We start from the raw sequence: 21,435 nt of genomic DNA on the forward strand, positions 1-21,435 counted from the left end.
ATCCCAGCGAGGGGTTTCTTCCCTGTCCCTCTGCCCACACCATCCCAGCAGTGTGGCACGGACACGGGGCCACAGCAGGAGACGGAGCCCACCACTTACCCCATCGTGCTGGGGTCCCTCCGGGTTGGGGGGACATTGTGCCATTAGGGCACCTCCTCTGATTCTGCTGATTTGGGAAAACATGCGGTTGGATTTCTATTAAGGGCTTTTCAGGCGAAGTAGGAAATGCTAATCTTAACTGAGAGACATATCATATATATGCAAATTGTTTGCTCTACTTTCTCCATCTGTTTTTTTCCCAGGTTTTTCTCTTTGCTATGTTATACTGGAGATTAACTTACAGTATATAGCACCAAATTTGGACTCTGTGGGAAACATATGCTGCAAGCTCAGGGCCAGACTCGAATATTGGGTTGCACAGGAATAGGAATATTCACAGCAGTGCTAAGGACTGACAAACCCACAGGGACAGGGAATGCAGAGACACCAGGGTAAGGAGAGGCTGAAGCAGAGCTGTTCCAGTTACAGTAGCAGGTGGGAAGGCAAGATTTCAAAACAGCTTTAATTTGGGTAAGAGGAAGTGGCTGAACGAGATAGAATGAAACCACCACCACTCTTTTTTTAATATGTAATTCCCTTGTTAGTGTGATACAAATCAGGCAAGATCGACAGTTACCAATGATTGCAAGTGGTCTTTTTTCTTGGAAGCAAACCTGTCCTGGCTTGCTTGAAAAATCACACATTCACCTTTTTTGCCTGTACGCCTAGGTGAAATATGTGATTTGTTAGTAGAAAGGGACAACAGAAAGCACACCACTTTTCCCAAAGCAAGTTACGCAACCCCCCCCTCCTTATCCCCAAGGTATAAATTAACAAATATCTCAACAGAAAATGAATTGGCTTGTGATGGAAACAATAATTGCCATTTATTACCAAGACACAATTTTCTGTTTTGCCTTTTGACTCAGTCAACCCAACTTTTGGGAAATTAGCTACTTCCTCCATGGTTATTGCAACCTAACAAGTGGCTTCTTACAACTCCAGTAGAAATGGAAGCCAAAATTAACTGAACTAAGATGAAGAAACATCCAAAGAGCTACATTAGGCTTCTGACCTGGAGCACTGAAAGCAAGAAATACCTTTTCCACTATTCTCATCCGACCAGCCTGCCTGAAACTTGTCATCAAGGTATTAACCAGAATGGCATGCTCAGAGGCTCCATAACCAGGAAATTCTGTGATCTCTGGTTCACTGTGGTTACATATAGAGTTGCTGTGAAAGACAGCAGAAAGTAAAAAAATAAAGGAAAGCAGCCACACCATTACTTAAGTACTATAGTGCTGGTTGTGGCGCTGTATGGTCCACATCATCATTTGATGATCCGCAGCGTCATTTCTGTCTCTTCCGTGACATGTCAGTACGAGACTGCATAAAAGGTATTTGCAAATGGATGTGAAAAATAGCGCAGAAACGAATTTTTTATGCCATCCTGTGTACACCACTTATACTGAAACTCCATAGTTTTATTTTATTTGACTGGATTTTTTTATTAGCAGTAGTATCAAACAATCATGTTCTCAAGTTTTGAAACAGGGTACAGCAGAAAGATCTGAACAGTCTTTCACTCATCTCAAGAGTGAATACCTCAGTGTAACTGCTCAATTTATTTTGATACAGTATTATTTTGCTTTCCACCTAGAGAACACAGGGACTGAATTTCATCTAAAAAAAATAGCAGATCCATCTTCAAAATCCATTTTCAAAACACCAGCATTAGAACTTCTTGAAAGTCAGTATCTTCTCAGATACCTGTTCTAAGGACCACGAGTTTAACTATGCCTCTTCTGTCTGTAACAAAATACTAATAGATCAGCAAGTGCTGACTCTTTCTTGGGTTTGAAACTGTTAACTTACGACCACCCAAGTACTCATCACATGTGACACAATACTTCATATTACAGCTTACGTACTGAAATTCTGGTTTAAAGCCTTCAGCACTGTGGCTCCCAGGCATTTCAATGTCAATTCCCCTGTACTGTGCTGACACAAGAAATGTGGGATAATACAAACTCTTGGCTTTAGGAGCAAGCTGAGACAACAGGGAGGACAACAGCTCCAGTGTTGGACCATGGACCTTGCTGCCAAAGCCTCCCAGAGGAGGGGGACCCACAGCATGTTCAAATTTATTTATTTTACAGGTGAAAAATGTATTTTTTCATACCTGAAGGACAAAATGGACTTTTTTCTTTTTTTTTTTTTTTTTTTGTTACGAGCTTGTTTTACAAATGAAACACAGCTGACTATTAAGCCAAAGCAACCCACCAACACAGAACTTGTGTGGCACCAGAGCAAAATACAAGTAGTATTATAGTAAAATACAGAAGCCGCATGTCTCCCTTCTGCACAGTTACCGCAGCTGCAAAAACAAGACTCAGGCACGTAACAAAGCCATTCTGTTCAGATGGGTGAAGAAATCCACCTATGTTCCCAGTATTTGGAGGTCTCTCCTACTATATCATGAAGAAAAGTTTTGTTTGATTTCTGACAGGACACACGGGCCTTTGTATAGCATGAGGGATTGCATCCAGAATTCCCCATGTGTTTTTGTAATTTGAAATAAAACAAATAAACACAATTTTTGTTCAGTAGACATGAACATCTGGAAGATGACATCAACATGACTTCAGCTTTAATGTCAAAGCGTTAGACTGAAATCCAATATCGTTGAACAATTTGTGGTGGAGGTGCCAGAAACTTGAACATCACAGATTAAAACTGTGATGGAAACAAGGTTTCTGCAGCAGCTGTGGGAAGAAACAACGTTTTAGAGCTTTACTAAATGCCTGATGAACATTACTGTAATTACAGTAGCAGCTTGAGCCTAAACGTGTGATATTAAATATCAAAATGAAGAACCCAGTCTTGTAGGAGGCCTTGGGCCTGGGTTTCTAGCCTTGTCCTGCTCTGCTTTCCCCATTTATCCTTCTGTCCCTCTTCATGGTGCATGAAAACACCTTTACTGATGCTTTTTGGAGGTGGTCAAAACCAGCACAGCCTGGGTGTCCTCATCCTTCCTTCTGCTTATGTGGAGGAGCAGCCCCATCCCATCAGGGAAACAGAAATAACGAGCAGGAGCGCACTGGGACTGGAAATCCTGCCCAGGGAGGATGAGAAAGTCCCACCACCACCAAACTAAGCCTTCACATCTTGGAAGGAAACTCCTGAGAGGCCAAGCCCTGGTTCTGTCGAAAGAAGAGGCAGGGAGGGAGGGAATGAAAGACCAAACTGTTTCCTCCTCCTCCTAACACTCTCAGCTCCCAGGCTTAATTATACAGGATCAACAATCCTAACCATAACTACTGGCAGCCTCTCTATGTGCAAGCATTCAGCCAACCTCAAAAATGCGGCTTTAGCGCTCACACAATTTTCACAGACAAAAATCAGTTTAATTAGAGAGTTCATAATTTATTCTGAAAGCAAAAATTAAGATATCTGTGTAGTCTTAAAACTAGTCAAACCACTATCCTTTTTTATTTAAACATCACTATTAGATTGTCCCAATTTGAGTTTCCTACTCCCAGTTGTAATGCTAATTAAACCTTTTGGGGAAGTTGCGTGCTCATTCTTATGCACTGCTATTAACATTTTTTATTGCAGATAGTTGGGATCCAACGCAGTTCCACCGAATCCAGTCGGAGGGATTTTATTTTGATTTTGTCTGGCTTGTTTTATTCTTAGCAGATGGTGCAAACTCATGTGTTGATAAGTACATGCCACAGGAGAGCATCTGATATGATACAGCCGGCCCCAAACTACAGCGCTGTCTCTGCTGAGGACTTCAGTGCCCGCCAGCACTCAGGACCCCACCGCTTGGCACGGTGTGTTAGCTCAGATGGGCTTTCAAAACTGTACTGCTTCTGGTACCTGAAATAGCTTTGAGAGGCATCTCTACACAGTCGTGTAAGCATCCACAAAGTCAGTGTCTCTCAAACTGTATTTTACCACACTACACATGCAGCTCCAGCGGACTAAAGGCTGCACAGTTTCAATAAATAGAATGTTTTGGGGTTTGTTTTTTTTTTGCATACACAAATCAACAAGTAATTTGCATGAAATACGGTTCAAGAGCCATGTGTGTTACACACATGTGCAGGTAATAACTTCCCCAAGGCATCTTTTCCTCCCTCCTTTGTCAGTGACACTCCCGGTGGCCTCCCTGTCTCTGATTTTGTTTGCAATATGGCCCCTGATAACCTGAAGAGAAGTAGATATAAAGGGCTTTAGAGATATTTATAGCAAAAGCCTGTGCAACTGAAAACATTGCAGTTTTCATGTGGTGGGTACATGCATTGCTTATGAACTGCAGCCGGAAAACTGTTGCCTCCCTCTTTAGCGATTCCAGTCAGCATTCACAAGGCAAGCTAGAGGGAGCCAAGGAAAGAAGCAGACATAAGGACAAAACGCAAACAAACTGAAAATTTACCAATCGCTTATAGTCAGAAACTGGAGGGGGGTGGGTACAGGAAAGATTCATCTCGTTCTGCATTTCAAACTGCTGGAAATGGGCATGCAAAATGGATTAGCATGATCACACCAATATTCTTCCTGTACAGGTTTTGCACAAGCCCCTGAGAACAGGTATAATCTCTCATAATTACTTAATGTAACTACAGGGTGTGCAGTAACAGCCTCGCCTCCAAATGCTAAAATGTTAGAAAAAGCCCATCAATCCTTCTAACTGGGCACTGGGCGCAACTGCCGACAGACCCAGGAATACTGCAAGCGAAGTTCACATTCAGACGCTGATCTGCAAACCCCACGTGAACTAGTTTCATTGCTGTGCTTTATTTGAAGTGAAAATAAGTGAGTTATAACACGAGCAGTGGCTTAACTCTTGTTTTTTTCATAGAGTAAAATCCCCCTTCCTCTTATACCTTCCTACAACCGACCAACCGTCAGATCAGTTTTAAGTCCTGCTGGCCAGCAATGTAATTGAAGACAGACTCGGATTCAACTCCAATTTAGATATCTGCTGCCCACAATTACATGGTTCAAGGTCTCGCTCAATGAGAGCAGACTTAAAAACAGAGAACAGTGAAAGGCAAAGATAACGTGTTCAGGTTTGCCTCTTTTCTGCCTTGGGTTCGAACTGCTGGAAGGAGATTTTTGAGAAGAGATACCAGGTCAGGCACAGCTGTGTGAGGTTTGCAGGCAGGGAACAAGGTATATTTTGCAGTTGTCAGCAAAAAACTGGCAACTGAAACCACAAGAGAAGTTAAGATCAACGTAGAGCAGAATAAAAAGGGAAGAGAAGAAACTTTTATTATAAATCCCAAAGCTATTTATTACTCACGCACAGTCATAGATGTGATATTTGTCCCCAGGTGAGACCTACTAAGCTTATAAATATGTTTTAATTAAAATCAGTTCCCTGAATGCTCAGCCTCTCCTATCATCCTTCTATGAACAACAAAATTCCATGTTTCATAGATGTCCTTAGACAACACGCACATTTAACATATTTTCAAGTGCAGACACCTGGGCTCTGCAGCCACACTCAGCTACGAGCCATGAGATGAAGTAACCAAGCCATAGTAAAAACAGGGGCCTTTCCTTTATTTAAAACTTAAGAGAACAGAAGCTGTAACAGCAGCTTCATCCTTGTTCTGTAGCAACCCTCGGGAAAAACTGAAGAGGAAGGCGAGCTGGTCATGAAAAAAAGCAGGTTATGCATCCAGCTCATGAGAAGCCAGAAAAATGTACTACTTTATTTTTAAAAATGAGTATTTTTAAATCAATATATTTAAACCAGCGCATCTTTCTTTGAACCAGCTGGTGGGAGACACCAGTGGTGACAAGATACAGAATTAACTGAAACTTGAGCCTGATTCACTCTGGCACTTGTCCTGCTCCATTGCAACTTTTAAATCAAGTCAAGAAGCTTGTGTAACAGGAAGTTTGTATCCACTTACCCTTATCTCCTTTCTCCACTGGTGTGACTTTAGAACACTTAGCCTCTAATTTATAGGGCAATATCAATAAACAAACAAATAAAATAGCTGCCCCCTAAGGAGAAAGGAAAGACAGGGGTCAAAATCTCTTCTGCTTTTCAGACAATAGACGGACTGTCTGGTAAATTCGAGTTTGGTCCAAAGAGAAACAAGCAAAATATTACTTGTGTTTCTGTGCTGTTGGTTTGATAGTAGAAACATTTTTAACATCAATACAACATAACTGCTTTTACCAATTGATTTGGGAAGACGGACCAGGAGTAGGATTCATACTTACTGCTTAGTGTCACTGTATGCACAAAACCCCCCAGAGATCCCAGCAAATTTACTATTTCTAACTGACTCTCCAAATGACTTTCTCCTTGATGTCATCATGTGGGAGACAAACATTGGTGAAGGAGGAAGCAACCAAAAAAACCCGCCAAAACAATGATGAAGAGAGGAGATCGAGGGAATATTTTTCCTTTGCTACACATGTTTCTGGGAACATATCAACTTGGAGCCTCAAAACAGGGAAACATATTGAGGACAGAATAGCAAAGCTGGCATGAAGCTGGGAAGTGGAAAGGCGACATAACTCACACCCCAATTTTCCCTTCTGTAGAGATCTGTATCAGAAATCTGCATTAATAGGAAGTTATGGAAAACACAGGTATAAATCAGCCAAAGTACTTTGTACCACTGCCTGGATGAAATGCTAATGCACAGCACTGGGTTCTGGAATTTGCACCCAAGTTGGAACATTAATACCGGGACTATTAATTTATCTGAACGCGCTGCCAAGCTAATTACGATGTTTAATTTCTAGCGTTAGCTATTTTACCAGTAGCTGTCAGTGAACTCTTCTACCACGGATGCATCAGGCCATGCAATGCCACAAGCCCAAAGGTTGCAGCTCCCCGGTAGAAGCCAGCCGTACTCGCAGTTTACACCCGGGAGCCGAACCGCGAGCCGCCCCTAAACACAGCGCGGAGGGGGCAGTACCCGGGCCCTCGTTTTAGCAAGCAGCGGCATCGCAAAAGGGCTCGTAAAATCCCCTTCAGATTGCGACGAAACTCCGTCCCGCCGCGAGTAAAGGCATTTCTCTTTCCGAGCGAGGGTGCAGCTGCGGGGCAGGGGCTGCCGGTGGCCCAGCGCCCGGGCTCCTGGAGGGGGGGGGGGGGGGGGGGGGGGGGGGGGGGCAGGGTCTTTTTTAAAGTCGAACAAGTGGTGAAAAAGTCCTAATTAACGAAAGACCCACGAAAGCCATAATGCCCGTTTACCGTACGGCCGGTCACCGCTTTAATCTCGCGGCTACAAACCCGGCGGGGATTAACCAGGTCAGCTACGTACAGCCCCCCCCACCCCCCCACGCCAGCAGCTCAGGCTGCGCTCCCGCGGAGCAACAAGGCGGGGATCCCCCCCCCCCCCCCCAAACACCCCACCGCTCGCCCCCAGCGCAGGCTGCCCCCCCCCCCCCCCCCTCCCCGGGACTCACCCAGCGTCTCCGCCCGCAGCCAGAGCGGGGCCGAGGCTCCGAGCAGCAGCAAGAGCAGCAGCGAGGGGGCAGCCGGCGCCCCCCCGGCGGGGCCCATGGCTCCGGCTCTCGGCGGGGCGGGCGAAGCACAACTTCCCCACTTCCCTCCTGCTCCTTTCTCTTCCTCTCCTCCTCCTCCTCTTCCTCGCCGGGGCGGCTCCGGGGCCGGCCCGCGCTCCCGAGGAGGGGGGCGGCCGCCCCCCGGCATCCTCCTCCTCCTCCTCCTCCTCCTCCTGCCCCCCCCCCCCCCCCCCCCCCCCCGCAGGTGTTTGGGCGGAGAAGGGGCCGTACGGGGCTGCCGGTGGCCCCGCCGGTGGCCGGGGCTGCAGCGCTGCTGCCGCCTCCCGCCTCCCCAGCCCGGGGCTGGGGGTGGAGAAAGGAAGCGGGAGAAAGGGAAGCGCCACTATTCCCATTGGGCTGCAGCGCGGGGCACCTCCTCCTCCTCCTCTTCCTCCCCCTCCTCCTCCTCCTCCTCCTCCTCCTGCCGCGGACCGAGGGGCCGGCTCGGTTCCCCCTCATCCCCCTTCCCCTCCGCTCCCGGGTGCTGCTTCTTCCACCCACCGCTGCTCCTGGGCCGGGGGGGGAAGAAGCTCCCCGAGGTTGTGGGGGGAAGAAGCTCCCCGAGGTTGTGGGGGGAAGAAGTTCCCCGAGGTTGTGGGGGGAAGAAGCTCCCCGAGGTTGTGGGGCTTCCCCAAACCGGCGCAGTCCCGAGCATCGCCTGCGACCCCCCGAAGTTGGCAGGCCATATATCTGGACATATCTCTCTATATACGCACCCATGTAAATACATATGTATATATATATATTGAAGCGAATAGGGTTATTTTGCCGTTTGCAGGCTAATTCCCAGGCGGCGCTCCCGCTGCCACAGCGGGAAGGGGGGTCGTGGGGTGCGCGGGGATGGACACGAGTGGGGCCGGCGGGCACGCAGCCGTACGGGGGCAAACGGGAGGGTCCGGCCCCTGCAGCGGGAGCTGGGGTGGTGGTGCCGGGGCTCCCCGCTCCCGTAACCTGCCCCGGGGCTGGTATCCCCACGCAGGGGTGCGGAAGGCGCGTTTAACCGTGGGCGAGCTTTTGTGCCGTAAAGCTCGGGGCTGAGTTTTGTTTTTTTTTTTTTTTTTTTTTTGTTTTTTTTTTGTTTTTTTTTTAAAAAAAAAAAAAAGGCTGCCGGGCTCTGGAGAAAACCTGGGGCATAAGTGGGGGTCGCAGGTGCGTAGTGGGGAAAAGGCTGCGGTGTCAGCAGCAGCCGCGGGAGACTCGCACATTAAACAGGCGCCGGCGGTTGGCCTTTGAAAAGTGTGCTGGAGAATTCAAAGTAGCCTGTCTGACTCTTCTGCAGCCTCGTCGGGGCCGGGCTGCTGCGAGGTGGGTGGATTCGTGCTGCTGGCAGGTCAGAAACACTGCGCTGCTGTGCTAAACTGAAGTATGTCATTAACTTGCATGTCCTTGAGACGACTGATAATTGTTAGATTTTTTATAGCGCTTTAGAACAAGTCAAGTTTAGTAAACCTTTATTCTATTTGAGCTCTTGTTTTGTAAGTGTTAATGTCTGGTTTTTAACTTTTCAGACACCATATGCGATCAGGCGTATTTTTTACCATGTAACCGGTACATTGCATTCTTGGTATATGTATTTAACACAGGGTTTTAGTATTTGAGACTTACCCCTTCTTTGCAAAGGAGAGTTTGGAATCTAGACTAAAAAGTTGGACATGGTGTGAGGCAGAGCGTTCCTTACTGCGGCAGTTTAACAGACTAATCCTCGCTGGACCTTGTCAGCAAATGCCAACATCCTTCTGGCTGAAGGAGGTTGTGGTGGGTCTCTCCCTTCAAGACTCTGAAGGCCGAGAGACTTTTAAAGAGTCCATGTGAATAAAAGTGGCCTGTTCCTGTATTTGTCTCCCAGATTGTCAGGAACAAATGTGTACAAATGAGGATGATTTGTACACGGCTGGGTTTAAAAAGAACCCAGAATTGGTGAAAATATCGTGATCATAGAAAATAGCTTCTTCACTACCAAAAGCTGGTTAAAAACCTACAAATGAGACCCAACATAAATGAAAACACGGAGGAAAGAAATAAATCGGACAATATAGATGTTGCAAAACATGTATTACCTTTGAAAGAGCTGCAGTTATTGAAAATCAACATAACAACGTAAGAGCATGCATTGCTTTGTATTAGTCTCAGTGGGCAATCAAAACCAGTCAGTCATACACAGGTTGCTACTGGGAATTGTACTGATTTGCATTCCATCAACTGAGATCTAGAATATATTCTTTAATAACAGTGCCAGGTTTTCATTGTATTTGTAAAGGGTCATCATAAATGTCGGCATAAAAGTCCTGCAAGTCAATCCCAAGTAACCTTACGGAGGCAGTGCTGCAATAACCTGGGTCTGGTGATCCCGGGCAATTTAATATGCAAAAACCTCTGCCATGGTGCTTGTGCTGAGCCCTCAGCAGAACCCGGGTGGTTGGCAATTGGTACGGGCAAGTTAGCAGTCTTGGAAGCTCCAAATGGTTCTTGCCTGTCACAACCCTTGTTGGAGGTTTGGCTATACCCTCTGGGACAGATAGCTAGAGAATAATTCCCTTCACAGTTATTTTTATTCCAATGATTTGGAATAAACTGATAACTCACGCCCTTGGAGCTGAGGCTGTAAAATATGTGGGAGTGGTATTTGTTTTCCTTTTACAATTGGTGAAGGAGTTTATTGTTCAGGAGAGCACTGGTGGAAGGGCAGGCAGGCTGCCTCTTCAATCTTCTCACCACCCTGGGTTCAGCAGGAGCTGGTTGTGTGTCCAAGGCCACATGTTTCTCCTTGCAAACATGTATAATGCTCAGGTGGAAGCTCTGCACCTCTTTCAGAAGGTGTTGGAAACACGGCTTTCCTATTGACTTCAGTAGGATAATGAATAACACGATCAGTGCAGTATCTTCTGTATTATTTATTTTGCTATTAATTTCACATTACTTTATCATGCCCTCTCCCTGTCAGTTTTCAATATGCTGTAGGCCAGGAACTTACTGTCAGCTTCCAAGATTAAATAATCATTAAGATGAATGAAGTAGTCTATGGCTCTCAAAGCTGTTATTCAAGGACTTGTGTAACCCGTCACATTGGTACATTAGTTCGTGGGTACTTTTCCAAATTTCCCTTTGTAAGGAGGAGAACTAAAACCAGCTTTTAAGTGAATACAGTTTTAAAGGGAACGGCTTTGACTCAAGGCAAAAGATTAATTCAGAAAGAAGGCATACATCGAGCCTGACTAATAACTTTGTGGGGGTGTCACTCTTGTGGGGATGTCACACAGTGGGAGCTTCACAACCTGAAAACTCCCTGGCAGACCACTTCTGACAGCTCAGTGCAGCTGACTTTGGTCACTGACTTAATTTGGAAGAGACAGGATTCACCCAATGATGTAGACGAGCTACTTTTTACCATGAGCATGTGCTCTTCCCTTACAGTTAGCTTTCTAAGCATACAAGTTAGGAATATTTTGTGTGTTTCATGCAAATGGTATTAGCTGAATCATTTACAACTAGATAATGTATCTCATCTAGTATTCATTATATGGATACCTTTACTGTGCAGCCACCTGCAAATGAGAAATTATGTTATAACTCCACAGATGTCTGGCCTCAGGATGAACAACAAAACAGGACAAAAACAGCTCAAAACACTTTAGAAGGTGGTTGGTCAATATGTTGGGGACATACACAGGTTTCATTTATAGAGTTGTACAGTATATAGTTTCATGGATTTACCTTCTTACCTATACTTGTATACTGTTACATACTTGTATATAACTCACACTGAAAGAGCTGCTTCTAAGCAGATGTAAAGCATCTAATGAGTCCTTGTGTATCTTGTGTGATGTTAAGCTGGTAGTTTGTCTGGGGCAAGGGTCAGAGGAGGAAGGAAAGACACACTGAAGAGTTTACCTAAGCTTGACTTGCAACAGGCTTTACACTGTATACATACTTTCTTTCAAAAGCATCTTGTTTCATACACGTTCTAGGAAAAACAAAAAACAAAAAACCAAACAAACCCAAAAGATGTCAAAAATCTGATTTGTACAAAGAGGTTTAAGTTTCATCATATTGGAGCAGCCTTGTTTTGGGTGGCTAACAGGGAAGTTCATGTTTGTCATAAGTTGTAAGCACTTTCTTTGCTAACTGTGTGGAAGAAGAGGGAGGAATGGGAAGGCATTGTGAGGTGGAAAGGACCTGAAGTCAGAAATTAAAAAGCACAAGAACAATTCTAGGGATTTGAGAGGTGTGTTAATCTCATCATTTAGCAGAAGGATAGCTTGCAGGTCGAGAGGCCTGTTAACGGTCTTCATACCTGGGCCAGGTTTTGCATTTTCATTGGAGCAAAGCAAATAGTATAATGGTTTTGCAGGGTAAAGCTGAGAACAAAATGCTCTGGTTGTTGATCTCTGTGTTCTGCCAGGAGTGTATGTGGTGGTTGTATAAAAAAAGTCAGAAAATAAAACGCATAAAGTAAAAGCCTGAGATGTGTCTAGGTTCAGCATTTGTATATGATATGTGAGGAGCCCTCCTTGGTAAAAATGGTTAGGTTACAGCAAAATCAGTGCTGCTGCAAGGCTATGGCATGGCTTAGAAAGTCTAGAAAGTTCCTTGAGGCACACCTGAATTATTCTGTATATGTAGAGTATTTAATGGACACAGTATACTGTGTTGTTTTTATCGTTGGAAGGCTAAGGCCGTGCCCATGGAGCAGCAAAGACATTTCAGCCTCTGTAAGACCACCCTCTATTAAGGTCTGTACACCATTAAATCAGCTGGAGATGGACTGACCTCCAGGACTCCTCTGGGCTTCTGGATATTCACCCAACTACTGCTGCAAAAAAATGTCTTCTCCATTTGTAACAGACTGCGGGGCTGAGCTCTCCTTGTCAGAGCCAGCCTCGGTTCGGGTGAGGCTCACCTTAGCAACCTGCATCCTTGCTGCCCGTAAGCATCCCTCTCCGGGTGTGAATATGGACAGGAGCGAAGGAGTCAGTAAAATCACATTTTCACTTTTCATGTAGTTCCGAACAGGTAGCTAAGAGGATATCATGACTGAGCGCTTCATTACTTTAATGGAAACACGAGACAAAAATCACACAGAAATAACTTCAGATGGAAGAAGCAGTTTAACCTGCCCACACCCATACGGATGAGCTGGAGCCGTAATACTGGCATTATGCAATTACACTGGTGGCAAAAAACCCAGGGGGGAGAGACCATAAATATTCTTAGACCTTAAAAACATGGAAGAAGAAACTGTGGGCAATAAATTCAGGTAATAATCTCTGGGTGAGAAAACCAAACTGCAGCAGGCTTCAAGACTTTTGTCCTTTTATTTTTTTTTTTTTTTTTTTTTTTTTTTTTTTTCCTCCCAGCAGCAGAGAACTGACAGGTCCTCCCTGAGTGGAAGTGGTAGCAGGGCCCTTACCAGCACTGGCAGGGGATGCCTATGGGATAATTGGATGCTAAGAGGGTATGTAGCCTCATTCACTACAGCAGTAGCAGTTGGGTGTAACTCTAATGAGAGCCATACAGGGGATGAATGTGCACTTTTAATCACTTTAATTACTGTAACCTATCCAATCATGTCACCTATTATGATGTGATTATGAGACCAAGCTGAAGACTAATCATTTGTCCCACTGCCACATATTTTGCAGTTTCTCACAGCTGCTTGGCTGTCTTAGGTCATAATTTTTCTTACTTTCAAGCAAAATTAAATAAAGTTGCTAATCATCCGGATTTTGAAGACAATCAACCAGACATGCCATGCTGCTGTCTTAAATTCTGTTAAGAAATATGGGCCAGAATGTTCCTCTTCATTTAAACATATTGTTTTAGGGTTGCCTTGAAAAATATTATGATCTAGAGATTCACGACACTCTTTGTCAAAACAAAGCCTACGGTTTTCTAACTTACTAGTTGGCAGCATCCTTGATCAATTTGTCAGTGACAAAGCTCTCATTGTTCCTTATAGGTGTTTTAAAAAGTTTTCCTGTTTATGTAAGGTATTAGCCCTCATACATTTGAAAAATAATAACTTTTCTCCCCTTAATACATAGGTAGCATGTAATTTTTAACTAGCACTTTATTTTTTTTTTTCCTTGGGGGCAGTTCACAGCTGAATTTGCATAGTCTGCATTTTTTTTCCATGAGAAACAAGTAGTCTTAATCATTTACTCATGTTTATGAGGCTGTATCCAAGTAGGAGCTAAGAAATTACTTGTGCAAAATATGAAGCAATCCTGCGGTCACTTCCAGGAATAACAAATTATGTTTGAATCACACTCCTTTTTAATAAAGACAGCAATCAGTCTAGTTATATTCTTCCAAAAAAAATGTGGAGTAATGGAAGGTGAATGCAAGTAAGCAGAGTTTACCCATTTCTAATATAACGAGTGTGACACTTATTCTCATGTATACTAGGGAGGGCAGTTTACATAGTGTTTTATTGATCACTATACCCCTGGCCATATGAGTAAGAGCTCAGAGAGCTGAAAGCAAATACAAGTGTGAGCTGAGTGACTGCCTGGTTTAAAAGAAATCATCCTGCTTACTCCAGATCTAGCCCTTCTTCCTAATTTCAAGTGTTCATGCCACATTGCAGTTTTCTTGCAGGGTGAGATATGACCTCAGGTAGAAAGCCTCAGGGGTTGCAAAGTAAGTCCAGAGATGGCCCTCTTACCCTTCAGTTGATTCCTTTGAAGAGGGGTGGGAATCACGTTTATTAATTCATCAAGTAGTGATGCGTGGGACTGTGCTCCCTCCCCATGCTCACTTTGGGCCCCGTGGAAGTCTGCACTCCTCCGGAACTTCACAGAAGTAAGCCAGTTATGCATAGTGGAAGCATGGCTCATAAATCTGCAATAATCATTATGTACTGAGAAAAAGCTTCTTGTGCAACTTTTCCCATAATATTGGAGCATAATTCATAACTGTCACAGCTGTGGGTTACAACTGTATATATATATATATATATATAGGTTAAGGGTTCACTATCAATTGCTTTTAAGACCAAGCTATTTATTAAATGTAAAAAAATGATCAAATGTAATCTGTCTTTGTAAAGATCTTTTTGCCTTTTAAAAAAATAATTTAAAAAAAAGTGGGCTTGAGTTTGAATATTTTCTCAATTTTTTAATTATAGTATTCAATGTATTATTGTGCCTGTTTATGAAATAAATAATTTGGAGCCTACCCTAGGTTCCTTGTCAAAGATAACTGGATAACAGAAAGTAAACATAACAGGTTGATGAATGCTCAAGTAGATTTTAAACATTAATTCCTTGTAACATAATAAATGATCAAGAATTGAGAATTTTTATCACTTAAAGTTAGGCTTATGTGGACTATATAATTTCTCAAATAATCCTTCCCAAAGTAAGAACTTTTGGTATCCCTCTGTCTATTTCTTTTCATTAAATACATTGTATCTTAGTTATGCTAGCCCAGTGGTTGTTCTTGGCCCCAAGATTCACAGATGGTCCTAGAGGCCTTTTTGGAATGCGATATATGTAGTTGAAACCCACTTAAGTCTGCCTGCTAGGCTTAAATTCAGCCTGTATTTTAATTCTTTGCTCTATATCCAGTATGGCATTTGTCCACCAAAATCGGGTGCGATTTGCCTTCCTTCCCTTGAGCACGATGGTGCTTTTTTGTGCAGGGTGGCAGGGTAGGGCTGACTGCCTGTGTGGATTCAGCCCAGGAATTCACCTCCTGCGGGCTGCTGCTCTGTGCCCAGGGCAGACGTTAGGGTCAGGGCCAGCTTTTCACGGGGTGAGCAGCTCTGCTGCCTAATCTTCATTTCTCGCTCTTGCTGCCCGGGCACGTTGAGTTCCCACTCTAAAGGCTCTGCAGTAGGTGTGTTTTCTTACCTGTTCCACACACACTTGTCCGCAGCAGTTTGAAAGGTCTGAGTGAACACTTCATGGCTTCATCCGAAGACATTCCTCCGGTGGATAAACAGCACTAAGAATCTAGGAACAAGAAAACCTTCTGCTAGCATGACCGGCCCTGTCAGACAATACCTGTGTGTGGCCAAAGTCCCTGCAATGATGCCCGCTACCCACGCGCCCAGAGAAACAGGCAGCTTTGCAGAGGAGATGCCGTGGGGCGGCTCGGCTTAGCGCTGCACAGAAAGATGCAGGATGCACACCCAGAATCCCAGATGGTGAGCACGGTGCTGGTGCAGTCAGCCTCAGCTAAGGCTGAGCTGGTGGCTGCTCAAACCAGGGCAAAACTAACCTATACCATTACCTGGTATAGTCCTGCAGTGGAAACATATGCCTCCGGTCTCTAGAGAGGACCTGAGTCCCTGCAGCTTCTGACTTTCTCACGCAGCACCTGGCTCATCTGGGCAATACAAGGACTCGTCACCTTTTCAGGGGTTACCATAATCTCTTAGGCTCAGAGTTCTGCTGTCTACATTTGAATACTGTACCATTTATGCATTTTTAAGTATTTGACATACTGTTTCAAAAAAGATGACCGTGCTGTATTAATCAATCACCAGGATTCATGCTGGCACTGTTTTCTGACTGACTTTGTAGATTTTACTTGGAAAAGAGAAAGATCAAATGGATTTTGATTCATTCTCATGGCATTATCTGATCCCTCTCCCACACTCCCGCCAATATGCCCTCCTTACTGGGGATCTAGAGGCAAAACCTATCCTCTAAATGAGCAGGAGCAGGAAGCCTGGCTGCTCTTCAGCCCCCTCTCAGTTACAAACCACTGTTGGAGTGCATGTAGGTCATCCCACGTTGGTTTCCACCAGTTGCATAGGCTGGGTGTGGTGGACCATGAACCTTCACTTACTTCCTCACATCTTAAACCCAGTATTTTTTCTTAATGTTTCTTGTTCTGCATTAGTGTCCTGGGGATATTTTGTTGTTGTTTTGATCTGTGGAATTACATTAATGCGATGAAATAGCAAACATTGAAGTAAAAGAAACAAAAACAGCATGACAGAGATACCACACTCAGAAAATAGTGATAACATTCGCAGACAGCCGTTCTACCAAGTGAAGGCTAACTTGTTGTTACACAAAATAAATATTTATAGCTATTTTGTTTTACCAGTCTTATAAAAATACACACATAGACAATTTCTCATGTATATTGTCTTTATCTGAAAAACATGTGCAAAAAAGCAGTAAACTATTTTGATTAGCATACAGATATTGCAGTGTATATGCCTGGGCACTCTTTCCGGACTTAGAAACACTACCAAAGGAAGCATTATTACTTAGCAGTCCTGCTTGTGGCAGAGTCTCTGCTTTTAGCTTAGTTCTTGGCCTAATCTAAACCACCTTGAAGTTAACGGGGCAACCTGTGTTGACAACAGTGCCAAGTGTTCCCTTTGGGCCCGTACGTACTTTTCAGATTCTGATGGTGTAATGTTTCAAGATATTGCTGTACCCACAGCTCTCCGCTATGTGCAACTTTGTCAGCTTGCAGAGCAATGGTAGAAAGCATGTGCCCGCACCTCAGCTGTTCAACCTTCACTGAAATTTATGTTAGGATGGGTATCCACCAGTATACTGGACTGTGAACACAAATGCCTGAGAAGGTTGAAAGGTACAGTCTCTTCTGTAGTCTCTGCTGTGGATTACTGCAAAAGGGCACATTAGCCTTTTCACAGAATAGTCTTTCTCTGGTTTGAAATTTATTCCATATCCCCAACATTGCTGGAAAAGGAAAAAAAATACAGAAGAATCTTCTCAGAAATGGTTATTGCAGTTATTGTTTTAAAATAAGTAATTCTGTTATGTCTGTTTTGATCTAGAGATTTTCTCTTTCTAGTGCATTCCTTTCTTCTTTGTGCTCTACTTAGTCCTTTCAGCATTAGAAGAGGGGGGTGTGTGCCTTTTTTCTGTGCATATAAGCAACACTGGAAAAATAATATACTTTTCATAATCCAAGTTATATCTTTAATCTTGGGAGCATAAACATATGAACCAGTATGACATCCCCTGTTTAATGCTTCTCCTGTTTTAGCCTGTTTTACCTTGAGGTAGTGTGGGTCATTACAGCTTAAGCATGTCATTGTTTTGCAAATCTTTTGGGAGTCCAGATGTGCTCACAATTAAAGGCCAACTCTTATTGTTTGTATTTTCATAACGCAGAGAGAGGTCACTGCTCTGTTGTGCAAGATCACATTCAAACAGACCATGAGCAGCAGAACCTGCTCCCCAGGCTTCTCTCTATTAAGGGACAATGATGTATCCCCAGACCTAAATTTAGTTAACAATAGCAGCTGTTAGAGTGAAGGTTCAAACCAGCTGGGTCAAAGGGTCTCTTTCTCGGCCTTACTTCCCCTCTTCCTGGTGCTCACCTGATGCTGTGTTGAGTCAATTCAACTTGCTGAGCTAGCAGAACGTTTTCTTGACAACAAGGTGAATGGCTTTCTGCTGTGTCAGTGACCTGAATTAGCTCAGTAGAGAATCAAAAATCACCAGAACCGGTGCGAGGGGGAATGACCACGCTGCTAGGGCAAGGCAGGGGAAACTGAGGCCTCAGAACATGGAGTGGGGGGAAAGTGGAGGAGGAATGTCAGGGCTGCTGTCTTCCACAGAGTGATAAATCCTCTCAGTCTTGGTGTGCACCCTCACTGTTAGTGTTCAGGTGTAGCTCTGTGTGCCGACCCCTCCTTGCCCTGGCATCTGCCTGACTTCTCAGTGAAGGAAACTTCCTCAGGAAGGAAGCTTCCCTCAGCTGGAAGGAAATTTCCTCAGCGAAAGAGACGGTAAAGCTGGTTGAACATCCAAACAACTGTTTTGCTGTGAGTCTGATGGCACATCGGTGCCAGCATGAGGGGCCGCACACACTGGCTGGGGGCAGATAATACTTAAGCTGTTTTAAAGCATTATAATGAATTTAAAATCAATACATCTAAATTCAAGCGACTGCTATTGCATTCAATGGAGACATCAGGCTGGGTTCAATGGTCTAAACAGAGGCACCTCCTGACTTTTGAGATGCTTGAATGCTCCCTCTGGCTCCTGGGTGACCCCTGCCTGCCTGGGCCTTGAGGGGAACCCTCAGCCTGGCTGTCCCTGCCTGTACCCCCAGGGCCCCCCCACCCGCCAACAGCCCGGGACCCCATGTCAGCCCCCTGGAACCATCAGCCTCTGCCCCAGCAATGCCACAGCAGGGCCGGTCTCCATCTCCTACACCCCATACCCAGGGAGGTGCCCGATGGTGCCCCCCCAGTTGCCCTGCTCCTGGCTGGGGATGGGACAGGCCCTGCCCTGGGGACCCCCCGGCCGTGGTGCCCAGACATCACCAGTTCCGAGGGAACCTCTGGGATACCCTAAAACAGCGCGGGTGTCACCAGCGACCTGTGCTGGGGGAACAGGACCAAGCCTCAGTTTCCCCAGAGCCAGAGGGCAGGTGCATGGTCGCAGGGCTCAGCACTGGCCACCTCTCGGCAGGGTGGATCTGAATTTGGGGGTGCTGGAGGAATGCTCAGGTCTTCCCCTCTGCCCAACGGAGTGAGGAAAGGCCACATCTTAAATAATGGCAGCTGTTGGTATTCCAGAGAGGTTTGAAACCCTTAGAGGATAAAATCAGAGGAGTTGTCTGGGCTGCCTGTGGTATTGGCACATATTAGTGAGTCGAACAAAATGCTGGCCCTCCCACAGCATTTACCATTTCAGCTCTTAACACAGGTGGAAATGAGATGCTGGGTGACTACCCCCAGGATTTCTCATGTCAGTAGTCCCAGCTAACTGTGGTCTTCCCAAGGGAAGTTTCCCTCTCCCTCGAGGAAGAAGGGATCAGATACATCTCCAGTTGTTTGCAACAAGCCTGTGTTTGTCTGTTGGGGGCTCAAAAACATTGTAGAGAAATGGTTTAATTTTCTATTTATTTATTTAGTTAGTTATTTTACTATGAGTAGCTTTCCTCTTGCATGTGTGGAGAAAGCAAACTACTTGTTCCTGTGGATCAGTGGCAGTGCCTGTACCCAGGGGCTCTGCTCAGCCAAGGAGAGGAGGGCGGGAATTTGTAGGGTAGTAGGGCTGAAACTCTAGATATTTACCAAACAGTTAGCGAGCAGTGCATCCAGACGGCACTCCAGCAACACACTTTCACAAGCAGGTGACTGAAATGGTCAAATCCAGCCCCTGCTAACTCCTGTTTCCATGGTGGGCACTGTTGCTTCTCCAGCTGTCAGAAACTCCATACAGATGGGGTGTCTTCTGGATTGCTGGATGAGCAATTTCTTTTTATGAAGCTACTGGGAGATTAAATGTTCAGGTATTTTGGAACACCATGGAAACCAGGAGGTGTTAGAGGTAAGCTTTTTATGGTAGATGTTTATGCAGACTGAGCATCTGACTGTTCTGAAGATCTCTATGAGAATCATGTAATCTACATGACTGCTTCTGCTCCTTTTGTCTTTTTCTCCTAATCTTGGCTTTATATCTTCTTATACACTGATCTACATGTTCAGAGCAATAAATCACTCCCTTTGCAGTATGCAATCTTTCCTTCTGTTCCCCTCTGAAAACCTTTGCACATCTTTTCCATGCAGTCCTCTTCGAACATGCTGCATCAGGCCGCTTTACACTTACACTGTTGCCCTGTCTGCTACTTGTGGATGTTGAAATCTAGTTTTCTTCAAATTTCAGATTGCATGTTTGATTAGTAAAATCAGAGGATACCTAACAGATAATACAGCTGAACAAATCACTAAGGAACTTTGCAAATACCTTGCCAACATATCCTCTTTAATCATAGAATCACAGAACGGTTTGGGTTGGAAGGAACCTTAAAGATCATCTGGTTCCACCCCCCCTGCCCGGGGCAGGGCCCCCTTCCCCCAGCCCAGGGGGCTCCCAGCCCCGTCCAACCTGGCCTTGAACCCTTCCAGGGAGGGGGCACCCACAGCTGCTCTGGGCACCCTGGGCCAGGGTCTCATCACCCTCACAATAAAGAATACCTTCCTAATATCTACTATAAATCTACCCTCTGTCAGTTTAAAACCATTGCCCCTTGTCCTACCACTACACTGCCTTATGAAAAGTCCCTCGTCAACTTTCCTGTAGGCCCCCTTTAAGTACTGGAAGCAGTTTGTATTAAAGCAATACAAAAAGCAGCGCAAACTTTATCTACTTAACAGCAAGGTTTTTATTGTCACTTTGTGCTAGCTTGCTTTCTCTCCTGATGTCATATAGGATTACACAAACTTAATTTAGGAAGCCTTGATATATATATAAAAACGTATTTTTTTTTTTTTTAGATTTGATTTTTTTAGCAGCATATTTATAGATCAATGTTACCATTTAGCATTCCTTATATTTTCTATCCTGGCCTAGCTTTCACATCTCTTGCTATTGTTAATCTCCATAGCTCAAATTTGCCTAGTCTGAAATCCATCATTGTACATCGTTTAATGAGACATTTCTCCAGTCATCATTACTGCAGATGAGTAGAAACAAATCCTTGTCTCCTGACTGGTTTAGCTAAGTACCTCATGCATGACTGTCTTTCCAATTTGATCCAGTTTAACAGTCTGCTTCTCCCTCCCCCCAGCCTCACTTCTCTAATCTGCAGAGATAGATATAAATCTTGAGCCAGACTCCAGGGGGTTTCTCTTGTATGGTCTTCCCTCTGTTTGTACAAATCACTCCCTGAATGACTGGCTGTTATTGCCAGACAAACAGCTGTTTTAGTAGTTGCACTAATAAATAGAAAGGGAGGGGGGGCGGGGGCAATGGAGGGAGGCTTTTTGCCCTTAGGGTCCTTGTTCACTTACTTTACTGAGAAATTCAAAAGCTAATGAGGGCCCATTGCTGGAGGGAAAATGAGAATAATCTGTGATCTTTGGAAAAGAGTGAAAATTCATCACCACTATTGAGTGCT

General features: G+C 44.7%; 1 protein-coding gene across 1 annotated transcript in view; it reads right to left on the minus strand.

Annotated features, from left to right (window-relative positions):
* The window catches only part of DCBLD1 (discoidin, CUB and LCCL domain containing 1), a 49,702-nt gene extending 41,960 nt beyond the window's left edge, over nucleotides 1-7,742 (minus strand). Inside the window, exon 1 of the mRNA XM_032992887.2 lies at nucleotides 7,489-7,742. Coding sequence (XP_032848778.2) covers nucleotides 7,489-7,735 — 247 coding nt within the window. The 5' untranslated portion in view covers nucleotides 7,736-7,742. The remainder of the gene's footprint in view (nucleotides 1-7,488) is intronic.
* Between the last annotated feature and the right edge of the window lie 13,693 nt (nucleotides 7,743-21,435).

Source organism: Tyto alba, unplaced genomic scaffold (genome assembly GCF_018691265.1).
Source record: "Tyto alba isolate M040663 unplaced genomic scaffold, T.alba_DEE_v4.0 Super-Scaffold_22, whole genome shotgun sequence".
Lineage (NCBI taxonomy): Eukaryota > Metazoa > Chordata > Aves > Strigiformes > Tytonidae > Tyto > Tyto alba.